Below are 24197 nucleotides of genomic sequence, written 5' to 3' on the forward strand. Positions count from 1 at the left end.
TTCAATTACACATCCGCTCAGTGGCTGTGAAATTCACATGTATTACCTATGGAGGGGAGGGGGTGCCGATCGCAAGGTACCCTTTTAAGCTGCGCGAAGAAAACGGAATGCACGCACTAAAATTGCGCTAATTTAAAACAGAGATTCATAATCAACGAGACGGTCACGACATTTAAAACTGCAGTATTTATGGCATATTTGAGGTAAGAATTAGGCGAATTTGTGTTATATTTTTAGAATAAACAAGCTAAAGCTACAGATCCTTAGGGTGACAATAGGTGGTACCCCCAATGCTACCGTACAATTTCTCGAACCGTGGAATATAACGAAAAAATTGAACCAAGTTGCACGCAAAAATAGAACCAAAATTGCACGGCGCGTTGAATGGAGTACTTATTGAATATCACGTCACCAACAATCCTCCAATCAGATTACAAGGATCTACTTGGACGTTGTATAAAGTCAGCTAGATATATGTTACTAGTAACAGAATCAATTAATTTAAAGGGGTGTGTGGAATTCAATAGATAGAGAAATGCAGCTATATATAATTACATTCCTGGCTACAATGCGTACAGAAATAGTGAATAAGCCAGTTCGTAATTAGCTCATGTGCTCGTTGGTACAAATGACCTTTCTATTTTCTCAGTTGGTTAGGCACTTCGTTCATATTCAAAGCAACATAATGCGTACCGGACCGGTAAGTTTGCCTGGCGTAACAATTTATGGAATTCATGTATAAGGATTGCATGAATAATCATTATATGACACATGCTTATCTCCGTGATTTTAAAAACCATCAGGCGTTTTGGTACCAATGACCTTTTTCTGCTCATGCGCAAAGTAGAACTACGAACTGGCTTATTACATTGTGTTTGCCATGGCCTGTGTTTGACCTGTGGAGTGAGGTTTTGGCTATTGTTCGTGCTCATTGCAGTGTGGTCCTGAAAAGTACTGTGAATGCATAATACTGATGGATTTTCCTCTGCTTATTTGTTTGTTTGCTTGTTTGTTTTTTGTTTGTTTGTTTTTGTTGGAGAGGGTTGTATACAGATTTTTACTCCAGCTCTCCCTATTCCTCTCATGAATATTGTTTTAACTACAAATTAGATGCTTGATTCTCATTTTTGCCACTTGTAGAGTGTGAACATCTCCACTGTTGTTGCTCGTGATGATTGCATGTTCACACTCCACTACATCTCAAAACATCAATAAAAAAAAAGAATAGAAGAAGAGTGTTTTGAAACAATTTTAAAGCAGATTGTCACTGATACATACACTTAACCTCTTTAACACATTGAATTTGTAATATCAGGGAGGTGGAATTCCACCTCCTTTGTAATATTGTTAAGATCAGACCATGCCATTATTAAAGGACAACTTCACCTTCATAGACATTTGGGTTGAGTGAATGCAGCAAAATCAGTAGAGCACATCATTGAGAGTTTGAGGAAAATCGGACAATCCGTTCAAAAGTTATGAATTTTTGAAGTTTCTGCTCACTCAAGGCTGGATGAGAAGACTACTATAGCTTGTGATGTCACATGAGTACAACGATATAAAGAAAGAATAAAGAAAATTCAACATATTTTCACTTTTCTCACATAACAAAAGAACACTTGACTTCTCTCTTTCAGAAGGAAGGGCTAATAAAATTACCCTCAACATATGTCAGTAACAAGTCGAAGAAATGTGCACTTTATTCAAAAAGTAAAGTTTTGTGAAATTCTCTTTTTATTTTCTTTATATGGTTGTATGCATATGACATCATACACTGTAGTAGTTTTCTCATCCAGCAATGAATACGCAGATACTTTAAAAATTCATAACTTTTGAACGGATTGTCCGATTTTCCCCAAACTTTCACTGATGTGTTCTACTGATATTGTTGCATTCACTCAATCCACATGTATATGAAGGTGGACATGTCCTTTAAGGTGTAAACATGCATATTACTCCCCCTTATCTGACAAACTTTACAGTATATACATCATTTTTGCAACATGGCCAGTATTTATTGACAGGACTGTATTCATATTCCATGTCGATAGTGAGTTCTGCTTGCTGCAGTAGCATAGAAATTGTGACTTGTGTGGCATGATGTTTTGTTTGTTTGCAACTGCTTTGCTTCACAGTAGAGTAACTATTGTGACAAAAAAAAAAAAAAAATGAAAAAGTAGTTCTGGGGTATGTTGAAGCTGTGTAGTGAACGATCAGATCTCTCTGACTGTTCCAAATGAAATATTGCAGCTAGTCCATGGGCCAGGCCAGATATTGGTACCACCTGAGGTGGCAAAACCTTTTTGGTGTCATTTTGTTTGTCGGGCATAGATATGCTTATCAAGCTATGATAGCATTTCCAAATGAGTAGCTTAGTCATAATAAATGAATTTTAAACCAATTTGGTCTCATTGTTATATCCCCATACTTCTGAATCGAGACTAACCTCTATACAAAGAAGAGCACTGTCTTCTGTATGTTCACAGGTGTTCTGTTGTAAACGCGGTGCGCTTAGTCTTTATTCAAGGCAGTGAAGGGAATATAGCGGTTAGTTTCGATTCAGAAGTATAGGGATATAAAAAGGAGACCAAATTGGTTAAAAATTAATTTATTATGACTAAGCTACTCATTTGGAAATGCTATCATAGCTTGATAAGCATCTATGCCCGACAAACAAAATGACACCAAAAAGGTTTTGCCACCTCAGGTGGTACACCAATACCCCATTTTTCGGGTCTTGGCCCATGGACTAAGCCACTCATGAGCAGCGGCAACTAGTAGCAGCACTGAGTCTTGTGCCAACTATCAAGTTGTATGTACTGTCTTAGCACTCACTCGCAAATCATGACAGGTATGTATGTGAGAAGGATGGAATTGATGGAACCATTCATGTTGCGTTTAGTAGGTACAAAAGCTTTAAGATGGTGCCACCTGGTATATAAGTCTTTATAAAAGGAGAATTTGAGCTGTGAAGGGTAGATGTGGGCATGAATGCCATTTCATATATTATTGTATAGTAACATCTTCTATCTTTTTCTATTTCTATCACTTTTTCTTTTTCTCTCTCAATTTCTCTCTGTCTTCAATCTTTAATTTGTGTATAATGTGACCCTCAGATGGCCAGTATTGAAGAGTCACTTGTCCCAGCAAAGGATGTACCCAAACCTGTTGAACCAGTGGCCAATGTGTCCATTAGCCATATACCTGAAATAAAAGTAAGTGTAGAAGCATATTCTTAATTTTGACATTGAATTGCCATACAATTTCTGAGGCAAGCAATTTGCTGTGTGAATTTTATTATCTGAGTGTTGTCTGAAAAACATGTTTGCTGGTATACTTTCGATAGGTTTTGACCCCAAAGTCCGTTGACCCGCACAAAGAGTTTCAAGCAGTGTGTGTGTGTTTGTGTGTGTCATCTTTCTCTGTGTAAAGTCAATGATGTCAACCCCTTGAACTCTGCTGAGTGTGTTGAGTTTGTTGACCCCACACACGGTGAATGACCTCATGGTTTCTGTACACTTGCTGTAATGCTTGAATAATCATGTGCATTCAAGAGAGGCTGAAAAATGCATTGTCATGAACTTATGCAGGTGAAACTGTATTGATTTTCAGATAGTTGGCACAGGTGTGAAATGTTTTAATACAAAGGATCTGTAGATTTCTGTGCTATTATTAGAAGTAGTTGCACCTGTTTTAGCCTTGATTGTTTTGAAGTAAACAAGAAATACGTGGTTATAATTGGCTGATATATGATATGAGGGGCTTTGTTATTTATATTCTTAAGCTTTTGTTGCCTTCACTATAGAATAAACATGTTATTGCTGTGAAAGTCTTCATCATCCCAAACGAAAAAAATAATTATATGATATTGGATGGCCTTGAGATTAATACAAGGAAATATTGGACGAGCTATGCACAAATATTGGACGAGTCGAAGACGAGTCCAATATTTTGCTTAGCGAGTCCAATATTTCCTTGTATTAATCGAAAATAGGACATTCAATATCATCATTATTATCCTACAGAGGATTTTAGCAAAGAATGTTTTTACTTAGGCCTACCCTTTCTGTCTCCGACTCCGAGTGCTGTTCCTACTGTGTAGTGATCCTGACATGGGGTATGGTACATGTACCGGTACACTCTTCAGTGCAAGTTAATCCACTTCAGTCTCTGATAAAACAGTGATCTATTATCCAAGGTAGCCGTCATGTTACTGTTAGACCGATATCTAGCTAATTTAGACCAGAATTAGATGTATTTGTATCCGAGATCCGAGAAACAATTCACGTCACATCTACCGTAGATCGTGAAAGATCGAATTACTACTACCACAACTAGTCCTACTGTGCTGTATATAACGTACTTGTACACACGTACACGTACGTAAATGTACAGTAACTGTAATATGCATATCGCGCATGCAAATGCAAGCGCAGCGGCGGCGGCCGGCCGGCTACATTATATCGCGCGCGGGCTATCTAGCAGTGCAGTAACGCTGAGCATGCAGAGCTGCAGATCAATCGTCGCCTTGCGCCTGCATGCACAAAAAAAAAATGCAACTTGTTTTCATCAAACCTAAATTTAACTTCCTGTTATGAAAGTGATATTTTGAAAAATTGTGTAAAAAACAATTTCAACTAATTGATATATGAAATTTGTTTGTATAAACACAGAATTTTAGAAGAAACGATATTCTAGTTAATTCATGATTGACCAATCACAGACGTTTTTACTTCATATTTCAGGTCATCTCGTATATATCTCAACCAATCACGGTGCAGTTTATAAAAAACTTTGGGGAATCCCCTCTTGCCCTCCAATATTTTAAATATTGGTCGCCTCGGCCAAAATTATTGGTCGAGTACAACAAACCTTCTATGTGGGTCGGAGGTTATGAGGTGCGTCAACAAAATAACACTTGTATTTGGGCTCTAAAAATCCTCTGTATGGATAATAATGGGGATTAGTGTTACACCCCAGAACTGTTGTGGTGTCTGTTTCACCATTTCCAACCTGCATATTATCAAGAGATAAATTGATGTGTAATGCAAAAAAAAAATGCTCTGGAATAATTGCAGCCTGTCCCATTGAACTAATGTGGATTATTTTTTTAGTGTTAGAGAATTAACCTGTGGATATATATTATGTGGAATGCAAAAAGTAAAAACATTGTAAACTGCACATGCTGCTGTTCTGTCAAGGTCTTACCATAAATGTTAAACTGTTCTTTCAGATTTGTATTGTCAGTCTGAAGAATTCAAATTGTTGATAAGATTTACATATTCTATGATAAAGTTTACAAATGTCTGTCTGGTTTAACCCTAACTGCACTGGGGGGAGGCCCCCCCCCCTCGACATTTCGCACGATTACTCTGCAACACGCAATGCTCTCGCTGCGATGCTCCATGACTTTTTTCTTTTGAGTTTCCCGCACATTTTGACACCAAATTTGTGACGCCTGGGGGTACGGTTCTGAAGTTACATGACTTTTTGTACATGCACGTGAGGCCAGAAATGGCTAAAAAATGTGATTTTGTGTACAAAGTCAATGCAAATTGAGTTTTTTCACATGGTTCATATAAATATGCTTATTTTTACTCTCAATGTCTAAAATTAGTTTGTTTTAGGAGTATTATGCTTCAAAAAGTGTCTGTGACAAATTTTGTTACAAAAAACAACAAAAACAAAAGGTCGAAAAAACAGAGAAATACATAAGAAATTCATGAAACAATAAAATGAATAAGAAATTAATTTTGATACCGAATTTTTTTTCAAGTACATTTGCTAAGAATGCCACAAAGAATAATTATACCAAAAATGAGCACTTTTGGAGCTTTATTTACTGATTTAGATGAAAGATTCTGATTTCTTGCATAAATTATCATAATTAATCAAAATAAGATAAAAGAAGACTATTTTGGAAAATTTAAAAACACGATCTTGTAGATTACATCGCACACTACCATTGTGCAAAGTTCCGCGGCGATCGCGCGATCGACGGCCGAGATCTTAAGGGGGGGCCCTTGAGGCCCCCCCCCCCCCCAGTCTTTCGAGCTGCCAAAATAGCCCAGTCTTTTTAGGGTTAACATGACTACTAATACTCCCTATTGTAATTTGTCAAAATTTGTCAGAACTTCAGCTTTGACAAGAATTTTATGCCTTCTTTTTTTCCCCAGGTTAATAATGAAGTCTACAACTCGGAGACCCATGATATCTCAAAAGAACTGGAAGAAAAGAATAAGGAGGTATGTACACTGCAGATATGCACAGTGGAATATAGTTACTAGAGTCTAGATTTTAACCCACACTCCTGCAGTGGTTTTATGAAAATTATTGGTGGAAAGTTCAAATCTTTATCCTTTACAGGTCGTCCACCCTTGAGTTTAGGGATCGTCACTGGCCTGACATTACCCTTCCTTTGTGCCTGTCACTCCATTGCTATAATCCCCCTTTTATGCCTGAATGACTCCCTGCTTTTGACACCCAACTGGACAATTTTCTCATCTTTGTTCTGTGTCCCTAGCTCCTCTGTTATAGTGTATGTTATGCTGTTATATCTGCAGTCTACACATTTTTTTTATGTATATGTATGGCTACTTTTCTATGTTATTGTCATTTTGCCTCTGACAAAGATTCTGGCAGATCCACAAAGTTCAGCCCTTTCTTTTTTACTCAAATCCTGAATTAGATGAAAAAGAAAACACTTTATGGTAGCTGCTATTTTTCTGTTTGTTTTTGAACAACTTGAAATCTTATGATAAACTCCTCCTCTCCACTTATTCAAGTTGAGGGCGCTGCAAGATGCCCTCGTTGATCTGGGGAACTCATACAGCCAGAAGAATATAGATGCCAGGTTACAGACCCTGGAGCAGAGGTTGGCCTCTTGCCCAGTCACAGGTAAGGCTTTGATTTTTTGTTGGTGTCTTGTGTAAATCCGGGTCCGGGGCCAATGAAAATTAATGTGTGGCCACCAAATTTCCCAAAAGGTTATCTTTTGGTGGCCTGATGGGGCAACTGAAATTTGAAATGAAATTTCAAATTTCCTTTTATTTTGAGCCACTACGTTTCTTTTTGGGCCACCAAAATTCCAAACTCAATATATATTAGTGATGTGAACAAGAGAGAAATGTTAGTGTCGAGCCCTGTAAATAATTGCTTGCATTTTATCTGTTGATTGTACATGTATTTACAGTGCAACAAAATGACAAAAAAGTGTGAAAAGAATGTCTGTAATCTTACGCCTGACTTTGCACCGTTACAGACTCCCTACCAGCCCAGCTGACTGAGCTGCTGGCAGCGCTGGAGGCGGCCAGTGTGGCTGTGGATGAGAGACAGAGGGAGGTGGAAGAGATGAGACAAGAGATTGAGGAGCTTGGTGGGGGTCTCGGAGACAGGTACGGCTAGGTCCCCCCCCCCCCCCCTTCCCCTTCCCTATTCTTTGAGAAATCATGGTCATCATAAACACTGTACAGTGTATACATCCAAAAAGAGCTGGGAGGAGGTCTTGAAGACGTTCCCATATCCCCATATCTTTTCACTCAGAACAAAAACTCAACTAGTAAATGTGTAAACTAAGATTGATGTTAATAATTCACATGACACAACAAGATGTCCTCAACAAGACAATTGTAAAATGTGTTCTGATGCAAGCAGAAAAATGACTTCAAGCTTGCCTTCTTAAAATTCATATACGCAGGTTGATTTTGGCAACTCCTGGTTTAATGAAATCGTAAGGACCAGCATTTTTTCTTTTGTTACACTGAATTTTCATTATAGCCAAACTATGAAACGTGTATATAAAGATATGTAGATAATTTTTGGACCTAAATTTTTACTTTGTTGTAACAAGAGTTTCATTATAACCGTGTTCATTATAACGGGAGTGCACTGTACTATCAAAGTTTCAAAGAATAGCTCACTTTTAATGGGGATGAACATCTGTCATGCACAAACTTTTTCAATATTGACATTGACATGTTAAAGTCACCAGTGAATGGTACAGGTATGGGTTGTATACAAGTTTGAATCTGTGTCAGAGTTTCTCATTTCGGTGTCATTGGTTCTTCTGTGCAGTGCATCAACTGGATACGACCTGACTCTGGCAGAGGTTGCACTTCTCAAGGCACAGTATGACCACAGCTCTCTCCTGGCTAGCATGGAAACGGCTGTAGCAGATTACCAGCTGCAAGCACAGAAGGTATGGACAGGATGGGTCAGACAATGAACACATATAATGAGGATCTTTCAACAGTTATGAATGATAGTCATAATTCATTTCATTATAAATAGTTGCAAAGAGAAAGATTTGTCCTTGTATAGTGTGAGGATATTGGTGACAAGACAAACTTTATCTACATCAGTACATCTGACCACCTATCTGTTATAGTATGCTATTATCCCGATAATTGCCCTAACATCGAACAAAGAAACTTTTACACAGTAAGCCTACCTTACACCGCCCGTGTCCCCCAGGCCGCACGCACGTCCGCCCGTACGCACGTAACCAGTCACCCGCCATGACTCTTCCTCTTCCCTGTTCGCCCACCATCGCGTTTAGACGTGTTTTCGATCTCTCGTGATAACCCGACTGCATCAGCGGGATCCCCCAGCAATCAGGCAATATCTTTCCTTATTTTTGCTCCTTGATTGTTGTATCACATTTGTAGATCGTTTTTGTCATCATTTGTTACCGAGAAAGGGGCGAAATCGTGAATTTTATTTCGATCCAAACCTCCGCGGTTTTGTTTCGCGCTGCCCCATACGTTTGTATGGTGTGTGCACCGTGCCTCGCTTCTCGCCACGCACTGGCGGGTTTTTTCCCCCTTTCTCGTCTTAGCCTACCTCGGTTCGGCTTTTTGTCGTTCCTTTTATGTTTTTTCCTCCTCCCGTTCATGCTTTTATACCTTCTCGGGAGTTTTTTGGTGTTTTTTGACCTTTTTGAAGGTGTTAGAAACATCGAGGTTTCTTCGTAGGCTCTACGCCGTGAGTTAGTATCTCGTTACCGTAGTTAGCCTATGGCTGGCCGTGGGTGGCCGTCTTCGCCATGCTTGGGCTATGGCACGCCATTAGCGTCATTTTTACCGATCGTTGACCTATGGCAAGCCCTTTGGCCATATTTACTCAACTTGTAGTCGTATGGCACGCCATTAGGGTCCTTATTATGGTTTGTAGACCTTATGGCTAGCCCTTTGGGACTTAATTGCACCTTGTCTTTGGGTTTTCGTCCCCAGACTCGGTTCCGTGCATGTTTCATGTGTGTCGTGCCCCCCTTAGGCCTTTATTGAGGTGGCCCACGCCTATGGCGCGCCTCTGGGGCTTCTTTTATATTTCGATTGGGTGTTTTTCTCACCCTTTTCGCACATGTTTCATGTTTGTTTACTGTCTCTTGGGTATTTTATGCTGAGCCTTCAACGATAATTTTGTCGGCCCAGCTCGGCCCAATTCCCGCCCCTTGTCTTGTACGCTTTTAAGCCTACTTTGACTTGGTTTTTGAGTCCCTTGTGTTAACATACACTTTCTTGTAAAGATACTGGTATGTTTATTCATGTCTACATTTTCTTTATGTTGTTGCTAACTGAGTCCTCTTCTCTTTTATACAGGATGACTCTTAGATGCACTTCTTGTCGCCGGGCCATTCCAGATTGGGACGCACATCCAGTTTGCGCTTTGCATCGCACGTGCACCCGATCTAGTCCCTGTCCCACGTGCTCCACTTGGTCAGACCCCTTGTGGGCCACGTTGGAGGCTTGGCTATCCTCCCACCCCCCCATACTTAGGGCTCCGGCCCTGGTTCCGTCCGGGGCCGCACGGCCGACGGACTCAGAGCTTTCTGCTCGGAACCCCCTCGCGGAGGGAGTCTCTTTGCCGGTCCCTGAACCGGAGGGGCTCGGATCCGGCTCCGCCGATCCGCCCCTTGAGATTCTCGCTTCTGAGGGAAGTGATTCGGGGGAGGAGGGTGGTCGTCCTTGGCGACCTGACCGGAGTTTGGCTGGCCTCTCGTCCCCCGGCCCTAGCCGGCCCATGGTGACAGAGAGCGGTGGGGTGCCGCCACGAGCGCCTTCGCTCATGCGAGCCGCCCCCACCCCGCCTGCTCGCAGCCCTGCGGCTGCAGCGGCGTCCAGCCTCGGCCCCGCCCGTTCCCCACCACCCGGCTCTCTCAGGCCGGCGGCGGCGGGGTTCGGGAGCGGTGGTGCGCCAGCTGCGGGTCCGCCCCGGCTGCCCACCACGCGGGCCCCCTCCTCCCTCCGACTCGGCCAGCACCCCAGGGTGCATGGCCCTAGGTTGGTAACTGCCCGCGCTCCTAGCAAGCCGGCACCTACCACCACTGGGACCCTCCCCGGCCCGCCCGCTCGGGCGGCGCCGGTTGAGCCTCCCGCTCGGGACTGGCAGCTTTCGGCGGCGTCCTCGACCGGCACCCCACCGGCCGGACAGCCCTTAAGCTCGTCCCTTGGGACTCTGAAGAGGAAGAAGAAGGCTAAGAAAAGGCCTTCCACGGCCCCTTCTGCCTCTCCCTCTTCCAAGAAGTCCAAAACCTCGGGCAAAAAGAAGAAGAAGGCTCCTAAGGCTCAGCCTAGTGAAGCTGAACTCTTTGAGGTGTTCAGCCGCTTCGCAGAGAGCCGAGGCTGGTCGCTCCCCGGCCTTCCGGCCGAATCGACCGCTGCTTCTTCAGTGCCCATGGCCCCACTGCCGCCACGCGGGGAGCTCTTAGCCGGCACGAGCCGTGCTCCCGCGGCACTAGGGGCTCCGCCCGGGGAGGAAACTTTCCCCTCTCAGGCAGAGAGCCTTCGACTGCATCGCCCGGCCCCGGCCGCTGTCAGTCAGGCTGCGGTAGCTACCTCTACTGGTGGTCTGCTCTTACCGCCCCCTATCCCACGCCCTGCCTCGGGCCTGACGGCCCGTTCCTTGTTGGACGATAGCGCACTGCCAGCGGAGACTTTCTCCCCAGCACTAGCGCCTCCCCCTTTCCCACCCCTCTCTGATCAACTCGGGGTACCTGCCTCAGAGTCTGACCCCTCTTCAGAGTGGGAGTCTATGTCCACCTCATCGGCGGCGCCCTCCCTGATTGGGACCGAGGCCCCGCCTGGTTTGAAACACCTCAGTGAGGAGGCGGAAGCCTTGCTCCTCCGCTACCTGGAAGAGTTTTATACGGTCCGCCCGGACCCTGCGGAGCAACAGCCCCAGGCGTCCCGACTCTTCCGGGGGGGATCGGGTACTCATCCCGGCATTCCACTCACAGCCGACTTCAAGGATGAGTACGGGCGCATCGCTCGTGAACCGTCCCCCAGGGGTGGCAACCGGGCGACATGGCCCGTTTTCTGTCCCCAGAGACGCTATCCCCCGAGCTGCTTGCTCTAGGCGATTACGTGGGGAAGGTCAACCCCCTACGCAGACGCTCCTTTCTTGAGGAAGACAAGAGGTGGACGCATATGTCCATCTTGGCCAGATCCACGATGCGTCTGGCAGCGTACGCGGGTGCTCTGACCAATTTGGCCGTACAAGCAGACGACCTGCGGGTCTCTCCAGAAGACAGGCAGTTGCTCGACGCACTGCTTATGTCTATCTCGGAACAACTGTGGAAACAGTCTACCCGTGCAGCCTTGTACACGACTCGTCATCGCAGGAACCTGGCTCTAGAAGCACTGGGTTTTTCAGCTAGACAGCGGGTTCAGCTGACCGCTGACATGCCCTGCGAGGGCCCCTTTCTGTTCTCAGGTCAGTTTGCCCCTCGGATCAGGGATGAGTTAGCTAGGTGCCAACAGGCCCGTGAATTGGCCACGCAGCTCAGATCCGTCCAACCACGAGCCCCCCGACCCCGCGGGGCCGCTCGCCCCTCGGCGGGACCCCCCCGCGTAACGGTCACCTTGCCTCCCCCTAAGCCGCCCCGCCGCTCCGGCCGCGGGCGCCGCAGTCACAGGGGTAGAGACAGACAGCGAGGATCAACCCGCCCGGCCGCCAGGGGCCGCGGCGGCTTTTGACTCCTTGCCCCGAGCGCTTCAGGCCCCCCCAGCCGGGGTGGGCGGCCGCCTTCAGGCCTTCCAGCCGGCCTGGGCGGCCATTACGGACGACGCCTTCGTGCTCTCCGTTGTAGGCGGTGGCTTCTCCATCGAGCTCGCCACTCCCTTACCCGGAGGCGTCATCCATCTTTCCCCCCCTCGCTTGCCTCCCCTCAGACACAGAGGCATGGCGGCCGAGATCGCCGCCCTCTTAGCGAAGGGGGCAGTGGAACGGATCCGCGACCACCTGCGGTTATCCCTTTCCCCTACCTTTCTGGTTCCCAAGCGCTCGGGGAGCTTTCGCCTCATTCTCAACCTCAAGAGAATAAACAGGCACATCCGTACGGAACATTTTCGAATGGAGACATTGGCGTCCATACTCCCTTGCCTCAGACCGGGAGATTGGACAGTGTCCATAGATCTCAAGGATGCTTACCTCCACGTCCCGATAGCACCAGCATCCAGGGACCTGCTGGGTTTCTCCTTCGAGGGGAACGTGTTCCGCTTCCGCGCCCTGCCTTTCGGCCTGAAACCCGCACCACGCCTATTCACCAGGCTCGTCGCGTGTGTAGCAGCCTTCCTCAGGCAACAGGGTCTGAGGATATTTTGCTACCTCGACGATTGGCTGTTAGCAGCCAGCTCCCAGACCCTGCTCTCTCACCAGTTGTCATTTCTGCTGAGAACAGTACAGTCTCTCGGGTTTCTCATAAATTGGGAGAAGTCGGAGCTCGTGCCCACACAACGCCCAACCTTCCTGGGTGCAGTGATAGACATCCCCCGTCAGCTGGCGCGCCCCAGCCCAGCTCGGGTGTCTACGATCATATCCGCCGCCCGCCGTTTCAGACGGCAGCGACGAGTCCCTGCCAGATCCTTCCTTCAGTTCCTAGGATATCTGGCGAGCCTGGTCGATGTGCTGCCGGACTGTCGACTGCACATGCGCCCCCTGCAGATCCATCTGCTCAGTCATTTCCATCCGTCTCGGGACCCCTTGACGAAAATGGTTCCCCTGCCCCCGGCCACCCGCCTGTTATTCAGGCGATGGTGTTGCCCGGAGTTTCTGAGCAGGGGCAGCCCTCTGCAGCCCCCCCATCCCTCGCTCACAGTGACTACCGATGCATCCCACAAGGGTTGGGGCGGTCACTGTCAGGGGCTCCATGCCTATGGGGACTGGTGCCTTTCGGCTACCCTCCCCCACATCAATGTGCTGGAGTTTCAAGCGGTTATCCTGAGCCTCCACCACTTCTTACCTCTACTCCAAAACCAGACTGTGTTGATCCGCACAGACAATGTCACAGTGGCGGCATACATCAACAAGCAGGGCGGCACGCATTCCCCACGCTTGAACGCCCTCGCTACCACACTGTGGAGATGGTGCAGGCGCAGGGGGATTTTTCCCATGGCCTCGTATATACCGGGCAGGGACAACCTCATTGCGGACTTCCTGTCCCGAGGCCGGGTCCTCCCCTCCGAGTGGAGACTCGACCCGCATATCATGAGCCGACTGGTGAATCAGATGCCACCACTGGAGGTGGATCTCTTCGCCTCGGAGCTGAATGCTCAGCTACCCAGGTACTGCACGAGAGTGCAGGACCCCGCAGCCTGGCGGCTGGACGCCTTCTCCTTCCAGTGGAAGGGATTCAGAGGCTATGCGTTCCCACCCTTCCCCCTCATTCCCCGCGTCCTGCGCAAGATCAGGCGGGACCAGGCTACCATCCTCCTTATAGCCCCCTGGTGGCCAAGGAGGTCTTGGTTCCTAGAGCTCACAAACCTACTGGTGGGGAGCCCAAGGCTCCTTCCAGCTCGCCCAGATCTAATAGCGCAGCCGGTGTCGGGAGCTCTACATCCCCGACCGAGCTCTCTCCACCTGATTGCCTGGCCCTTATCAGGGAATCCGGTACTCAGGCGGGCTTGTCAGAACGAGTTGCTTCACTCGTTGCCCGCAGCCGGAGAGAATCCACCCGGGAGGCTTACAATTCCCGTTTGGCTGGATACTATTCCTGGTGCCAATCTCACGGGGTGGATCCCCGTTCAGCCCCTCTAAGAGATGTGGCGGACTTTTTGGTTTCCCTCTTTGACAGAGGCTTAACCATCTCTACCATTAGGGGGTATCGCTCCGCCATCGCGGCAGTGCATACTGGCTTCGAGGATGGGTCCACTATATCCACTGCCCCCGCCCTCTCAGGCTTACTTCGCGCCTTTTTCTTGGAACGCCCCCCGACGAGGAGATTGCTCCCTTCCTGGAGCCTTCCCCGGGTGCTAGAGGCGCTTGCCAGGTCGCCTTTCGAACCCTTGGCCGAAGCCTCCCTTAGGGATTTAACCATCAAAACGGTTTTTCTCTTGGCTATCGCATCTGGGCAGCGCCGTAGTGCGCTGCATGCTTTGTCTACCCTGCAGGGCCACATACGGTGGGAACGGGCTGGTGTGAGGCTAATCCCTAGCCCTTCGTATGTGGCCAAAAATCAGACAGCAGCCTCCAGTCCGGTTGAGATCTTCATCCAACCTCTGGCCGCTCATTCCTCTGTCGCAGAGGACAAAGTCTGGTGTCCGGTACGGGCCCTGAAATATTACTGCGCCCGTACCAAGGACCGACGCTCCGGGGATCAACTCTTTGTAGTGACTAAGGAGCCCTTCTCTGCTGCCTCTAAAGACACCATATCGAAGTGGATTGTTGCCGCTATCAAAGCGGCTGGCTCAGAGGCTCTCTCCCCGGGGGTAGCGCCTCGCGCTCATGACACTCGCGGGATCAGCGCCTCCTGGGCCTTATTTGCAGGAGTGTCGGTTGAGGAGATCCAAAGAGCAGCCTATTGGCGTTCTCCCAATTCTTTCATTTCTTTCTATCTGCGGGACGTTCCCGCTGCTGTGCCCTCCTTCTCTAGGGCTGCCCTTTTGTCAGCGGCGAAGTCCCGTTGATTACACCGCCTTACAGCCAAGCCTCCCTTGTTAGTCCGTGTCGGTCTAGCATACTATAACAGATAGGTGGTCAGATGTACTGATGTAGATCATGAGGATCAGGCGTGATCCTCTTATCTACGAGGTACATCGACCACCTATCTGTGTCCCCCCCTCCTTCCCCTCGCCTCGCGGCGCGACTTGACTGTGTGTCCCGTTTGCGGGTGACCTGGTTGTGTGGAACTGGAGGAAGAGTCATGGCGGGTGACTGGTTACGTGCGTACGGGCGGACGTGCGTGCGGCCTGGGGGACACGGGCGGTGTAAGGTAGGCTTACTGTGTAAAAGTTTCTTTGTTCGATGTTAGGGCAATTATCGGGATAATAGCATACTATAACAGATAGGTGGTCGATGTACCTCGTAGATAAGAGGATCACGCCTGATCCTCATGATCACAATATTTGTTTATTAAGTAATTTTTTTGGTTGTGATCTAATTGATCATTGTTATCACACAATCTTGTACTATTCACATCTTTTCTTCTCTTGGTATCATTACGAACTCTTAATTTCTGCAATTCCTGGAGAAATATCTGTAGCGTGGCCATAGTTGATGCATTCAAAAAACAAAAAACAAAATATACATAAAGAAAATAAGAGTATGGCATTTTGCAGTCCCTTGGAATTTGTTGCCATTCCATTCCCCAAAGCTATATCTCGGCTTTCATTTTTCTGCTTTCTTTTTCTTGGCATCCTTTCTTTCCTGTTTGTTTGTCTGTGTCTGTCTGTCTGTCTGTCTGTCTGGGTGTTTCATCTTGTGACTATCTCACACTCCCCCGTTCTCTACCCAAGGTGGATGATGCTAAGAAGAAGGCGGCCATGTCCCCGCGGGGCGTGCCCAGCTTCTACAACTCAATGCCCCTCCACCAGCAGTTCTCTCTGCTGGCCCTCCAGGCCAATGCCGGCTCCCAGGGCTTCCACTTCCAGCTGGCTGAGAGGGGCCCAAAGGGCGGGGTCTACATCCAGGGCTGCATGCCTGCTGGAGTGATGCGTGTCGGAGACAGGTTAGTTACTTTAACCCATTGAGGACGGGCTGATTTTGCTGCAACACACATTTCCCATAGACACCTGCCCGAGTATTCTCGGGACTCGTCTTCAATGGGTTAATAAGTGAAATTCAACCCCGTATTTGAGTTGACATTGATAAACAGAATATGGTAATTAAGCCGTTATTTTTGCAAATTTCGTGAATCACTGCTGGACTGTGAATTTCGCAACACACGAAAATGTTGCCATGCGCTAGGGTAATAGTGCACTTATGATATCCTCGGTGTCAATTTATGAAAACAACATCTTGCGAAAATGTCTGTGACATCCTCATTCGCAATAATATCTGTATGCAAAAATAACAGCTTATACAAGAAAATTAGACAAACAAAATATTGATATTGATTTAGAATTTTAGAACAGGAAAATTAGAAGAGGCAATGATTACATCACCTCACATCTCTCACATTGATTGGTACACATAGTGGTATGTCTTTGGTCAATAATTTAGAAACAACATAACTATCTTCTGAAAGCCATCACGTCAAATCATACCATTTCAGCATACCATTTCTGAAGGAATTGTCAAAGTAAAAGTGAAGAAGCTTTCTTGAAGTTGACAGTTTACATAGTAGGTGACATAGCATATCATTCATATTCAATTGATTGACATTCAGTAATTTAGAATTTTAGAGTAGAAAAATACTGCTGCTAACGTATGATGTATGTCTTATTCATGTATTTTTAGACTTTTCCGGCCAATGGCAACCTGGCAAAGTTAGTACACAAAATAAACTTAATGCCATTTGATAATGCTAGATTGGTGTGAGTGTGGTTCTTCTTATCCTAATGTGTGTGACAGTCAGAGTTTTTGAATGATTTCATGTTGCCGTGTTGATACGCAGACTGGTGGAGGTCAACGGTCACAGTGTGCTGGCTTCAAGCATCCTGGAGGTCAACACGCTGCTCAACCGCTCCCGGAAGGCCCAGCTGGTGCTGATGCGGGAAGGGAGCAGTGACCACATGGGGACGGAGGTTGACCGGCTGACCATGCAGCTGGCCACGGCCTCTGAGCACTACGAGGCGTGCTGGCAGGAGAACAAACGACTGTCGGAGACTGTGCAGAGGTGAGAGGTCATCCCAAAGTTCACCCTCCATAACTTTCCATAGAGGGATATTCCTCTTATTTTAGAACTATCAAGACTACTTTGTAGTTTTTTATCTCTTTTCATTGACCTTTACCTTACATCAGTTGAAGAGAAACATGCAGGGTAAAATATCTTTCATACCACTTCATGTCTTAGCTCGCTTGAAGTTTAGCTATATGTATTGAATATTCCTGACCTTTCAGAATGTTTGAGTCACAAAAACGAATGAGTTTTAGAATCAACTCTTGATTCAGGCATTGTATTTAGCATTTATCTAAAAGAAAAGTTATTGTTGCATGAGTCTTTTTTTTTCTGCAGAAATTTTGTGAGGCATATCATTATTACACAAGTACCAAGCTGAAGACAGAAAGTTGTAGAAATGGATCAAGGTTGATGCCTAAATTGATTTAACGTCAGGGAAACATCTTCGTTTTCACTTTCAGATTACGACCCCTGCAGCATCAGGTCTTGGAGCTGTCTCAGCAAAAGACGACAATGCAGCAGCTACATCAGAAGGTTAGTGTCGGTGCTGTGAGAAAATTTGTCGAGAATGATAGAGGTTGCAAGTGATTGACAAATTGCCCTACATCGACACAAATAAGCACTGAATTGATCAGTGTTTTAGTAGTAACCATGATAAAAAATCAGGGGCGTACATACTCGAGCATGTACGCCCATGATTTGTTAACATGGCTACTACTAAAACACTGATCAATTCAGTGCTTATTTACGTCGATGTAGGGCAATTTGTCAATCAGTTGCAATGAAAACATCTCGATGGAAGAATTTCATGAATTTGAATGATAGAGGTGATGAAAAATATGTAACTCATTTGACATGATGGCCAAGCTTCCATGGCAATTAGGTGCTTTAGTGGGCTCATGCAAGGAACTTTGAGACAAAAATGTTTTGATCAGCTGGGTAAATGCACTACAATCACAAACAACAAACTTCTTTTTCATTTTAGACTGAACATACATAAACAGTGAAAGGGACTTGAAAAGTTTGTGCATTCACAGAATAAGGGTTGTCTTGAAATGAAATTATGAGCAAATATGTCATGTTTTCATTTCAGTCAAATTCAATGAAATTTGCCAAACCTATCACAATTTGATAGTTTTTCACTTCCAGTACACTGTAGATGTCAATGTAACATATGCATTAAACAGTTTAATCTTTATTCTACAGCTGCAAACCTACCAGCTCACTTTCCCTGGGCTACTAGAACTTGCTGTCTGGCAAGTGAAATAAATGGGCGCCTGTCTGCTAAAAGTAGAAAGACTTTGCTATATTGACCATTCTGGCAAGTGGAGGGAATTTTGTTGTTGTTGTTGTTGTTGTTGTTGTTGTTGTTGTTACCTGAGATGTGTATCACAAGTGTTTGATACAAATCTTTTGTGTTTGTTTGTGTGTCCTTGTATTTTTGGACAGATTGAAGCACTTGAAGCCAGGAATCAAGCCATATCAGAGGAGCTAAGGATGGCCCATGAGGGGAATGTCAACCAATCAAACCAGGCCATCAGTAGACTACAGGGAGACAAGGAGAGGTTGGAGGTCAGCTGCCATCAATTTCACTTCCCTTTACATCCCATATTTTTCTTTATCTCTCTCATCTTTTTACACACGTATGCATTTTCTATTGGTGAGCCAATCTCTGAATTTACTTGCAGCTCTAGTATGATTTCACATTGAGAGTAAGTTTTCTTTTTGTATACAAAATTTGGCGTATCCCAAATTACTTTCTTGATTGTAATTTTGCCCGTAGTTGAGGCAAGCACAAAGCTTGTGAAAATTTTCACACTGCTTCCACATTTACAGTAGGACACTGAAAAAAAGTAAAACAAAACAGAAAGCACTACTGTAGATAGAATGTTAAAGGACAAAGTAACATGCAGACAAAAATGTCAAAAAAGAGATAGTGGCTATGAGAAGGAAGAAAAAAAAGTAGTTATTTATCAAGAAAGGTTAATAAATAGGCACAGCAATGCAAGGACAGAAATATAGAGAAAATGATTTTAAAAATTGGAAATATAGACATGTGAAAAGGATGGAAAATGTGATTTTAAGGACAAACAAAGTGCACATGAGACCTTGTCATCATTATTCACACATTTCATATTTTCATCGTCTTCATGAACTGTCACTATGCATTTTACATCTTTTAATATCAAAATGATTTTTTTTTAAATTTTCACCTACAGGCAAAAGTATGGCAACAAGACCAGAAGCTAAAGAAACTGGAGGCTGCCCTCGCCCAAAAGGTAATTAACAACCAGACGGGAATTCTACACATATTTGCATACTATTCAGTCAGTGTGAATAGCTTCTTTCTGACGTGCTTACAAACTGCACCCTGATGTGATCTGAGATTGTGGATTTGATATTTGAAAACAAAAAAACATTTTGAAAGCATATTTGTGACAGCTATTGGCGAGTAAACCCAAACTTGATTCCAAGGCCAGCCTACCAATTTGCTGCTGCTGTGAACAAAGCCCTGCCTTAATTCCAGTCTGTTATCTAACAATTTCCCATGAACACTTGGTCAAATGCCAAGTTAGAACCTGTCCTCCCTAAATGCAGAGGGAGGCGTTCACATCAGTGAATTAAACCTCACCCTGAGTCATGCCTGTGCAGAGCCGAGTTGAGACCAAGCGGCCATGTGAAAAGGGCAAGTGTGTTGACACATTGTATGCTACATGTCTGTAAATACTACTGGCTCTCTACTGATACATATGTAAATTCATTTTTGTTGCATTTTACAGAATGCAGAGATTACCACACTCTCTCAGGAGAAGGACCAAATCCAGAGCAAGCAGAAGGTCATTGACCTCAACCTCAATGCAAAGGTCAAGGCGGTTGACCTCATCGCCAATGCAGACAATGACACTCCTTTATGGGAGGTGCTCAAACCTGCTGAGAAAGTAAGAAGTTTCTACAGCTTATGTGTGATGATTTATGTTTTCTTATTTCCCTGTCGGCAAGGTCTCTGATGCACACCTTCGTTTCTACTACTGCTCCTTATCGTCTTTTTCCATCAGTGGTTCAGCTTTGCATGGTGATAATAATAATGATAACAACAATATATTTACATAGTGCATGTACATACATGGTCATTTGCGCTTTGCAAAGGGATTATTCATGAAACGTGAGTTTTTAGATGTTTGTTTGTTTTTATTTGTTGTTGGTTTTTTTTATGGTGATGAGGGATTGCTGGTTAATGGGAGTTTTGGGTAGTTGATTCCACAGTTTGGGAACAGCAGATGAAAATGCTTTATCACCAAGTGTGGCCAGCATCTTGGAAGTGGAATGGGATGGTAAATGATACAGATGACAGAATGTAGCTGTGACACAGATGAGTCCGTAGTCTTGTTGTGTGGTCTTTCAGTGTACGTGACGTCTTGACAGTGTGAAATATCAAAGGAAATGGGCAATCCTCCAAATTGCTGGGTATTCTTTATATTTCCGATGCAACACAGTTTTGCTGCATAAACAGCCACTGTCACTGTGCAAATGGTCAGCATTTGATTGGTACATAAAAATTCAACAATTTATTTAAAAAAAAACCACTTAGTACATGACAACAGTCCCTTGTTGCTATCACTAACACCAAATACAAGCCCAAGAAATAGTAATTCAAAGCTGACAGGAGTCAATTGTGCAGATTTGTTTGCTTGTTTAGTTTTTGCATATATTTCATCTGCAATCTTTTCATTTCAATAATTACTATAGTTACCGTAAGTCATCTCCTCCCCACAATATGTTGGACTAGCAATATATTCATCTCTTTCTCTCTTTCCACTCATACTACCTCTTTCACTCATTCTAATTCTCTTGTTCTCGTCTCTCTCTCTTAATATATATCTCTCTTCACATTCTCTCACCCTCATTGTTTTCTATCTCCTTTCTGTCTCTTTTATCTCTCACCCTCATTGTTTTATATCTCCTTTCTGTCTCTTTTATCTCTCACCCTCATTGTTTTATATCTCCTTTCTGTCTCTTTTATCTCTCACCCTCATTGTTTTCTATCTCCTTTCTATCTCTCTTATCTCTCACCCTCATTGTTTTATATCTCCTTTCTGTCTCTTTTATCTCTCACCCTCATTGTGTTATATCTCCTTTCTGTCTCTTTTATCTCTTACCCTCATTGTTTTCTATCTCCTTTCTGTCTCTTTTATCTCTCACCCTCATTGTTTTCTATCTCCTTTCTGTCTTTTATCTTTCTCCTACTCTTTCTCTCTCACCCTCATTGTTTTATATCTCCTTTCTGTCTATTTTATCTCTCTCCTACTCTTTCTCTCTTTTCTGTCTCTTTTATCTCTCACCCTCATTGTTTTATATCTCCTTTCTGTCTCTTTTATCTCTCACCCTCATTGTTTTATATCTCCTTTCTGTCTATTTTATCTCTCTCCCTTATTGTTTTATATCTCCTTTCTGTCTCTTTTATCTCTCACCCTCATTGTTTTATATCTCCTTTCTGTCTCTTTTATCTCTCACCCTCATTGTTTTATATCTCCTTTCTGTCTATTTTATCTCTCTCCCTTATTGTTTTATATCTCCTTTCTGTCTCTTTTATCTCTCACCCTTATTGTTTTATATCTCCTTTCTGTCTCTTTTATCTCTCACCCTCATTGTTTTATATCTCCTTTCTGTCTATTTTATCTCTCTCCTACTCTTTCTCTCTTTTCTGTCTCTTTTATCTCTCACCCTCATTGTTTTATCTCCTTTCTGTCTCTTTTATCTCTCACCCTCATTGTTTTATATCTCCTTTCTGTCTCTTTTATCTCTCACCCTCATTGTTTTATATCTCCTTTCTGTCTATTTTATCTCTCTCCTACTCTTTCTCTCTTTTCTGTCTCTTTTATCTCTCACCCTCATTGTTTTATATCTCCTTTCTGTCTATTTTATCTCTCTCCCTTATTGTTTTATATCTCCTTTCTGTCTCTTTTATCTCTCACCCTTATTGTTTTATATCTCCTTTCTGTCTCTTTTATCTCTCACCCTCATTGTTTTATATCTCCTTTCTCTCTATTTTATCTCTCTCCTACTCTTTCTCTCTTTTCTGTCTCTTTTATCTCTCACCCTCATTGTTTTATATCTCCTTTCTGTCTATTTTATCTCTCTCCCTTATTGTTTTATATCTCCTTTCTGTCTCTTTTATCTCTCACCCTTATTGTTTTATATCTCCTTTCTGTCTCTTTTATCTCTCACCCTCATTGTTTTATATCTCCTTTCTGTCTATTTTATCTCTCTCCTACTCTTTCTCTCTTTTCTGTCTCTTTTATCTCTCACCCTCATTGTTTTATCTCCTTTCTGTCTCTTTTATCTCTCACCCTCATTGTTTTATATCTCCTTTCTGTCTCTTTTATCTCTCCCCCTCATTGTTTTATATCTCCTTTCTGTCTATTTTATCTCTCTCCTACTCTTTCTCTCTTTTCTGTCTCTTTTATCTCTCACCCTCATTGTTTTATATCTCCTTTCTGTCTATTTTACCTCTCTCCTACTCTTTCTCTCTTTTCTGTCTCTTTTATCTCTCACCCTCATTGTTTTATATCTCCTTTCTGTCTCTTTTATCTCTCACCCTTATTGTTTTATATCTCCTTTCTGTCTCTTTGATCTCTCACCCTGTTTCTCTCTGTCCCCAGGATGAGATCCTCCATGTCCTACAGGAGGAGCTAGAGGAGTCTAGCAGACAGAAGCAGTACCTGGACCAGCTCTACACACTCATGCTGGAGAGGGCGCCAGAGCTGTTAGAACACCTTGAGCAGGACTTTGAAGCGAGGTAGGAAGGGACTCACTACCATGGCCTATTTGCCATGTAATAATAATAATAATAAGGTCTTATTTATCTAGAGTAGCCTCTTCAGTGTTGCCACTGCTCTACCAGAGGGCTCTGTACCAGCATTGATACAGCTACAGTTTACTCAGAGTGCTGTTTGTGTATTTGTTGGGTATCTTCCTCCCAAGCTTTTTAATTTTGAATTTAATTTGGTTTATCCATCCCCCTTGATATGCTCAAGTCTGTATCATTTGAATTTTACCGAATTGTCCATGTCAGAGTCACGTTATCAACTTTATTCCAGAATCAGATCTCCCTCACCATTCTTTCTATGCCTCCGCCTGGAAAGGAGGTGGGAATATCCTGTTTTTTTTGCGATGTCTGTCTGTTTGTTCCTCTCTTATCTCATTACAGCCATTTGAGAAAATGAACTCAATCAAATCAAATGTCATTTCATTACCTGCCATTTGTATGTGTGCACATTTCCATTGAAAATGATATCATTTCCCCTAACTTTGTTATTGGCGTTATCATGACAGCAAAAGCTACTAAACTGGCTGGGATAATGTTTGTAGCAGTGGCATTCTTATTATTGGTATTGGTTGTGTAGTAAAGAACATGTGCATCAAAATGTTTAATATGCTTCTCCCATTTCCTATAAAACAAAATGTGCTTTCATACATATCTCCATTGAAGGGTATCATTTACTTGCTAGATACGAACTAGTCGGTGGACACACCCTGTTGTTCCTTGTTGCATAACGCTGATTGATTATCCTGCAAGTTTTCTGTGTGTTTTTTTCCCCCTCAATGTCTGCAGTGAGCTGTCGGGTAGTGAGGAATTCTGCTGATCGTTGCTATGGGGGCCAACTCTCGGAGAGAAGAGCATACTACATACAACTCTATTCCCAGGAAACTAAGTACATGGTGGATATCCTAGCATAATCCTCGGCAGTGGCAGATCCAGGCGGGGGTTCATTGCCCCCCCCCCCCCCCCCCCCCCTTTACGGAATTCCTGGATCCACCCCTGCTCAGCTTCACATTCCAGACGTCCTAAGTCTCCCTGATTCTGCAGGAGGCACTCTGAAGAATTCATTTCTTCGTCATGTCCATACCAAAGAACATAAAAATGTCCCCAATTAGGGAATTATATATGCCTATTGAGATAAGTGTAACACTCAGCTATTTATCTCTTCAGAATCTGCCTGATTTTGAAGTGTGAATGTTGGCAGCCCCGTTCTTCTAATCCTAAAATTTTCATTTCTGTCAATCCAGCACAAATACATATGTTGCCTGAGTAGAAGAACAGTAGTACAAGTGTAGCTTGTTTCACTTTTAAGATATTCAT

At 44.3% G+C, this 24197-nt stretch overlaps 1 protein-coding gene across 1 annotated transcript in view; it reads left to right on the forward strand.

Moving 5' to 3' along the window:
* LOC139734163 (uncharacterized) overlaps nucleotides 1-23737 on the forward strand; it is a 49593-nt gene extending 25856 nt beyond the window's left edge. Inside the window, exons 15-27 of the mRNA XM_071644968.1 lie at nucleotides 3117-3215; nucleotides 6177-6245; nucleotides 6786-6897; nucleotides 7262-7394; nucleotides 8074-8197; nucleotides 15732-15943; nucleotides 16832-17053; nucleotides 17518-17590; nucleotides 18506-18628; nucleotides 19276-19335; nucleotides 19837-19995; nucleotides 22717-22853; nucleotides 23670-23737. Coding sequence (XP_071501069.1) covers nucleotides 3117-3215; nucleotides 6177-6245; nucleotides 6786-6897; nucleotides 7262-7394; nucleotides 8074-8197; nucleotides 15732-15943; nucleotides 16832-17053; nucleotides 17518-17590; nucleotides 18506-18628; nucleotides 19276-19335; nucleotides 19837-19995; nucleotides 22717-22853; nucleotides 23670-23700 — 1554 coding nt within the window. The 3' untranslated portion in view covers nucleotides 23701-23737. The remainder of the gene's footprint in view (nucleotides 1-3116; nucleotides 3216-6176; nucleotides 6246-6785; nucleotides 6898-7261; nucleotides 7395-8073; nucleotides 8198-15731; nucleotides 15944-16831; nucleotides 17054-17517; nucleotides 17591-18505; nucleotides 18629-19275; nucleotides 19336-19836; nucleotides 19996-22716; nucleotides 22854-23669) is intronic.
* The last annotated feature ends 460 nt before the right edge of the window (nucleotides 23738-24197 follow it).

The sequence above is a fragment of the Diadema antillarum genome, unplaced genomic scaffold (assembly GCF_040938485.1).
Source record: "Diadema antillarum isolate AM-2024a unplaced genomic scaffold, OU_Dant_1.0 seq00000512_RagTag, whole genome shotgun sequence".
Classification (NCBI taxonomy): domain Eukaryota; kingdom Metazoa; phylum Echinodermata; class Echinoidea; order Diadematoida; family Diadematidae; genus Diadema; species Diadema antillarum.